This window comes from Rattus norvegicus, chromosome 1 (assembly GCF_021556685.1).
Source record: "Rattus norvegicus strain SHRSP/BbbUtx chromosome 1, alternate assembly SHRSP_T2T, whole genome shotgun sequence".
Lineage (NCBI taxonomy): Eukaryota > Metazoa > Chordata > Mammalia > Rodentia > Muridae > Rattus > Rattus norvegicus.
Genome location: NC_141534.1, coordinates 169,835,580 through 169,842,833, shown reverse-complemented (window position 1 = coordinate 169,842,833; position 7,254 = coordinate 169,835,580). Strand labels below are relative to the sequence as shown.

General features: G+C 37.0%; 2 protein-coding genes across 2 annotated transcripts; both read left to right on the top strand.

Moving 5' to 3' along the window:
* On the top strand, positions 1-708 carry Or52r7 (olfactory receptor family 52 subfamily R member 7). Its single transcript, XM_087603790.1, has one exon. It carries the CDS (start codon positions 1-3, stop codon positions 706-708), a length of 708 nt encoding a protein of 235 aa, XP_087459916.1.
* Positions 709-6,039: 5,331 nt separating this feature from the next.
* On the top strand, positions 6,040-6,999 carry Or51f1 (olfactory receptor family 51 subfamily F member 1). Its single transcript, NM_001401502.1, is given in 1 exon segment — positions 6,040-6,999. A coding segment is annotated over 1 exon segment (960 nt).
* The last annotated feature ends 255 nt before the right edge of the window (positions 7,000-7,254 follow it).

Below are 7,254 nucleotides of genomic sequence, written 5' to 3'. Positions count from 1 at the left end.
ATGACACATTCTCTCAGGTTGGCTTCCCACTCCACATCTGTCATCTTGCTTGGAATCCCAGGACTAGAAAATTATCAATTCTGGGCTGCTTTTCCTTTCTGTGTCATGTATGTTGTGGCAGTGACTGGAAATATCATCATCCTATACATAATCCAAATTGACCATGTTCTGCCAGGGCCCATGTATCTTTTTCTGGCCATGCTGGCTACTACTGACCTGGTCCTGTCCTCCTCCACACAACATAAAATGCTGGCCATACTCTGGTTTCATGATCATGAGAATGAATACAATGCCTGCCTCATCCAGGTGTTCTTCACACATGCCTTTTCTTCTGTGGAGTCTGGTGTGGTCATGGCCCTGACCTTGTGCTGCTATGTGACTATCTGCTTCCCACTCATGTTCTCCTGGATGCCCATCTGCCTAAGCCATATTGTCTCTTACACCTACTATGAACAAGTGACTATGCTTATACAGATATGTAACATATTAGACCATGATCCATTTCTCATGGCCTTTTCTGTGGTTATATTTGATATTGTCAATATGACAATTGGTGTTACACAGGTAGTGCTGAAATTGGAGACACTCTACCTGGTATTTAGTACAGACTCTTGTTCCTATACCAACATGCTATGCTCAAAACTTCCTCCTCCCATTACTTTAGCTTCTGCACTCTCAGAGTGGTTACTGTCATTCTGCTGTCTCTAACCACCTGGTTCTATTCACCATTGTACCATTATTGGGAACTAAATAGGGCCAAAAGTCCTTTGGGTCCTGTGGATAGAACAAAGAGTGATAATCATCTGTTCCTTATTAGAATTATGCTTGGCAAGGCCAGTAATGGACTAGCACCAGAGTCCCAAGGGTCCCCAAAGCCAGAGTCAGGGATCTAACAGTTTCCCTATAGAGCTATGTAGTCAGAAGCTCCAGACATTCAGATGCAAAATGCTTTGCTTACAGTACCTGTATGCAACTTACAAAAGAGGACACTGAAGTGGTTTTGAGCTCTTTGTTATCTGCATATCTGATACTCTTAACTGTCCTGTTTTTAGCTACCTACTCTGAGGGGTGTGCAAGCCAGAAGCCGTGATACTAATAACCTCCCTGGCTTGTGCCATCGGCACTTACAGCCAGCCCTCCTTACACCACCTGTTTTACAGTTTGTATTCTCTCATATGTTACCACAGTTTCCCTTCCCTCATCTCCTTTCAGTCACTCTCCCAACCCCCACATTTCTTCCGCATCCATTCTTCTCAGTTTCCCTCCAAAACCTGGTAGACCTCCCAGGAATAACAATCAAACATATCATATCAAGATACAATAAGACTAGGTACCTCCCCTCATATTAAAGCTGGACAAGGCAACCCAGTAGAAGGAAATAGGTCCCATTAGTAGGCAAAAGCATCTGAAACAGCCCCTACTTCTTCTGTTAGGAATCCCACAAGAAGACCAAATGACACGAATTTCATCCAAGGATATTTCTGCAAGATTACCTACTCATGCCATTCCAGACCAAGCCTCAAAGATCTTCCACATGAAGGGGCATCAGTTTGAATACTGTGCTTTAATGCATTTACTTTATCATAGTTTTACTAGACGCAAACGTTTTCTTAGAACAATGCATATAAAAATTCACATTCTAGACTTTGAAGGAATGATTAACACATTTATTTTAATTGAAGACGAAGAAATCTAAAATTACACTGCTAAGCATTACTTTGAGTCAGTATATAAAAGCTAGAATTACTAGTCTATATGAAAAAGAAAAAAGTGGACAATTCATTTTGCTTCTACATTTCACAGTAATGTTTACATCAATGTGTTAGATAGTAAGTATACCATATCATTTCGATTGATACTACCGATTAGGTGAGAAGATCTCAATTCAGTATCCATACCTACAATACATGACACTAAAACTATATTCAACTGTGATTGAATACACACAAACACACACACACACACACACACACACACACACACACATACACCAGCCAGTGGAACTGTATTAATCATTATAAAGACTGATAATTTAAAATTTAAATCTGGCTAGGTTTCATTTTCTTCTATCATTTCTACTAATGTTAAGATAGCACAGTACCCTAATTTCATAGCATTATAATGAAATGGACTATGAGTCAGTTGGCCCATAGAAATTAGCAAGCAAATTTATATACAATAAATAGCATCAAGGATAATCTTTACACTCATGGTTTTCTATGGATGTCAAAATAAAACCTATAATCCCAGCTCAGTAAGTTAGAGATCACCCCCTTCCAGATTTATTTTGAATATGTAATGTTACCCGCAGGCTCATGTGTCCAAGGCCTGTTCTCCAGTTAGTAGTAGTATTTAACATGTAAAACATGGTGAGCTAAGTCAGTCACTGGGATCCTATCCTTGCAGCTAGTTTCCTTCCTCGGTCTTCCTACTTCCATTCTACTTGGTCCTTTGTCTTTCCTTTTCTACTTCCTGTTCACCAATTGGTAAGATGCTATTCTCCACCAAATTCTCCTGCCATATTTCAGCATCACTCAAGGTCCTCAGCAATGCGACCTGATAATAAGGATCAAGTAAGCCCTCCCTCTCTTAACTTTTTTCTTTATAAATTTTCACTGTGATAGAACAGTAATGAGCACATAGATTCCTGGAGGGTTAACCTCTCACTCTCTCTCTCTCTCTCTCTCTCTCTCTCTATATATATATATATATATATATATATATATATATATATATATATACATATGTGTGTGTGTATATATAATGTGTGTATTTGTGTATATATATTTATTTATTTATTTATTTTGATAGCTATCCCACTTTAGTAAAGATTATATTCTCATCATATCCACTTGTGACCACGAAGAGTGAGAGTGTTCATTTCTTTCTCATTCTTCCCTTAGGATAACAGATGAAGTGAACAAGTCAATCAGGTTCTATTCCCATCCCAAAGACAATTGAGATTAGCCAACAAGGCATTTAGCAACCAATTTGCCCAGGAAACAGACTAACAAAAATGTTTATAAAATAGTTTTTCTTAATTATATGGATAAAAATTAGTGAAGGCCTAGAAGCTGGATAGTAGGGCACTGTTGTATTAGGGCCCATCAAGGACATAATTCCACAATTGTTTTTGTTTGTTATCTATATTTCCTTTATAATTTTTTATGAACTGGGTGCCTTTGCAAATAAGTGTATATACAGCTTTAAAGCATAAACATATGAATGAATAGTCATAATTTTACCTTAGTGACAGTGACTGTTCTATTTTATTCTTATTCTTTAATCAAAACACAAAAACAGCAAAATAAATAGAAGTTTTTACACAAACTGATTAATGTCTGGTGTGTAAAATATACATGAGGCCTCGATCTCACACCTTGTATACATGTATTAAAGTATTACATTGTGCTCCACAACTTTTTACACATATCATCTATCACACTCTATTGCTGAAGACACCACTTATCTGAGTCATGAAACACAGAGAAATCAATGATTTTTGATCTTAAAGTTTTATTCCTCCTGGCTAGCTTTCATTGATCTAGAAGATGCTAAACACAATCTTACTGTTCTGTGCACTTTATGAGCAACAACAATGACCAACTTAACAAGCTGTGCCCACTGGTGCAAGGGAGATTCAATGCTATGGGAGTAAATGACTGCTTTCTGATCATATGTAAGGTCCCCTATACTAGATAGAATCATGCCTACCAGCATATTGGGTCCAAGAACCTGGGGTAGGTATATCATAGGTCCTACAGGAGAACCTACTATTCTGCTAGTGGCTATAGTATTAAAATAACTCCTAATTATTATCACTATTCTCATAGGTTAGGGCATCCATCACCTCTCCTCAGAAATGTCTATACTTGTATTAGACTTAAATTAAAAGAAAGCCAAAATTTGACAGCATTCAGAGAATAAGAGTACTAAGTCATAAATTGGATATCTAGATAGCATTCTTCCCCACAAGACTCTGAGATCATCACAGAAGTGAGCAGATATTGTTGAGCCCAAGTAGATGATGGATACCTACACGAAAACGGATATTTTTGCAGGCACAATGATGCACATATAAATTCACACTGAGTATGACAGAATGCATAAGAAATAGCACATCACTAAGGAGAGCCAACTGTGTATGAATTCTTTTGTTTCCTTTGTTTACCATTCAGGACTCCTGGGACCACTGTTTATTTGAGTTATTAGCTTAAAATCTTTTGGGACTCAATGGTGATGCCTTCCATTTTTAAATACATTGCTTGTTCTTCGTCATTTTCCCCAGAGACCTCATCTTGCATATAACCCCACAGTTCACTTCAAACTTACTAAACAGTCCATAGGTCCCAGCATGATAGCCTGTTCTATCTCTGCTAACAAAGACATAGGAAGTTCCTGTTTCCAGAAGGCTCTGGTAAGTTAGATTGGGATGCTCATTGTGGTGTCTTTGTATATATTTATTACCTACACAAAACTATTCAAATAGGCTCATAGAAAATTTAGGTAATCATGTATTCTACCCTATGTTGGTATCGTATAATAGCAGTTTGTAGCTCTATATTGCATTAATTCCTCTCAGACAGAGTTAAAATTCATGAAATTTGAGATTTACCAAAAGACCAAAATAGCACGAAAAAAGTTAGTAAAACACATTAAAAGATATTTATTAGCATAAAAGTAATTCCTGCAAAATTTGACTGACAACCTTAACATGGTAAGGAATATTGCTACTATTTGATTTTTTATCATCCTAGAAATTAATTATATAAAGTATAATTTTAAGAGAACAGGGCCTTAAAACAGTTATGCATGTATAAGCAACTGCCTGATTAACTTTATCTTCAATTTTATCTTCAAGCCAGTATCCATCACTCTACACATTTTGGAAAGGAGCAAAATCTACTCTTTATAATTCCCTGAGAGAATTATAGGTATTGGATGAAAGTTCTGTGGAATGGCTTTCCATCAACCTACTACTTGAGACACCCTAGAGTTAATGAAAATGCTTAACCTTATCTTTCTGAGATCTACTTACTCTCCTGTGCTGAGCTAAATCACCTGATGCTTTCAAACTTCTATTTATTAACTAAATCCTCTCATTCATTATCTAAAATTCATGATGATTTACTGTATCTATAATTGCAGTTTATAAATTTATACATTTGTCTAAATTCTCCCCCTGTCCAAACACTCCCATGTTTCTTATAACCTACTTTAGTCACACTCTATCTTTGTGTTTGCCTTAACTGCTAAGTTTCTGAAAATGAAACAAACTATATCACCACCACAATTTCTCCATCCATTCCCTAATCCACCCCCACTAGTTGTGAGTTTCAGTTAGCAAGTGTACCTGCCTGTCCCAGTATCAACAACTACTCTAAACTCTCTTTGAATGTTTCAATACTTGCTAAGTTGGCTACTCAAGCAATTAAATACTGTTATAAACATATACACAAGAGGATACCAGGATCTCTTTACTATAGTTCTCATAAATCATTCACATTCTCCTAAACTTGCACAATACTCTGTGTTCATTATTTTCTTTTAGTAACCCACTCTCCTTGGCTGTTCACCCATTCTGTGGGCTTAAAAATATTATTCCTAGAAATCTATGTCTAGAGAGTCATACATGAAGGTCCATTCCAAACCCATGAATATCTTTAAGTAGGCTTCTCTTGCTCACTTTAAACCAGACATATTAAAAATAAATTTTTGCCTGTTTTCCTGTGTTCTAGTGACTCTTCCACATTGAAACATTCCTATTTTTACAATCCTAGAAATGAATTTATGCACACAATCTGGTGAAACTTAAAAATCTATTAATATAAAAATAAATATATAAATGTACATTTATGTGAATATATTGGTTTAACAGCAAAAATAAATTCTAAATTCTCTAATTATAATCACTAGAATAAATTTTTCTAGGCAACAAAATATATTTCTAGAGTAGTTTTTCTTGTCAAAAATTGTCTAAATACTTTTTCTTAATGGTACAATTTGTTACTTCTTAGGATGTGAGCATTGTAAAGGCAAATGCTACAAATGCAGGACAATAGGGGATTCCTAAGCAACTTCACATCGAAATTGACAACCTTCTTGCTGACTGGCATTCCTGGCTTAGAGTCTGCTCATGGCTGGATCTCCATCCCTTTCTGTTGTCTTTATGCCACCGCCCTCTCTGGCAACAGCATGATTCTCTTTATCATTGTGACCCAGCACCGTCTGCATGAACCGATGTACTATTTCCTCTCTATGCTCTCTGCCACTGACCTGGGTTTGACTGTTTCTACAATGTCAACCACCTTGAGAATCCTGTGGTTTCATGCAAATGAAATCAGTCTAGATTTATGTATTGTTCAGATGTTTTTTCTCCATGGATTTACATTTATAGAATCAGGGGTACTAGTGGCTATGGCTTTTGACCGTTATGTAGCAATTTGCAACCCCCTTAGATATACTACAATTCTTACTAACTCTAGAATCATTCAGATGGGTTTCCTAGTGATGATGCGTACTCTACTATTAATAGTTCCTCTACTTTTGCTCCTTAAACCTGTCTCTTTCTGTAAAAGGAAGGCCCTTTCCCACTCCTACTGTTATCATCCAGATGTGATTAAGTTAGCATGTTCAGACACTCGGGCCAATAGCATCTGTGGACTAGTTGATCTCATTCTGACCACAGGGGTAGATACTCCATGCATTGTCTTGTCTTATGTACTGATCATTCGCTCTGTCCTCACTATTGCCTCCTCTGAAGGACGGCACAAGGCCTTCAGCACCTGTGTGTCCCACATTGGAGCAGTTGCTGTTTTCTACATCCCGATGTTTAGCCTGTCTCTGGTGCATCGCTACGGTCGCTCAGCGCCCAAAGTAGTCCATGCAATGATGGCCAATGTTTACCTTCTTTTACCCCCTGTGCTCAACCCCATCATCTATAGTGTGAAAACAAAGCAAATCAGAAAGTCTGTGCTTAGCTTGCTCTTTGCAAAATGAACACAGAATACTCTTAACTGTGGAAAATCCTGCTGTGGTTTTCATGCTCCAAAAACAATGCCCCATTTGATGTGTGAGTTTTCAAGTTTTTAATTTATTTAACAAGGATTAATGAATATTTAGATGCTTTCTGTTTACAATGTGCTACACTTTGCATGAGTTTTAAAGTCTAATCAGGGAAATGTAAGAACTAGTGATGAAGAAATAAAACTATGCTCAAAGTAACTGACATTTCCTGATTGTTTTGTGCTAGGT

Excerpts from the sequence above, each read along its gene's own strand:
- Or52r7 (XM_087603790.1), top strand. The coding sequence starts at position 1 with ATGACACATTCTCTCAGGTTGGCTTCCCACTCCACATCTGTCATCTTG.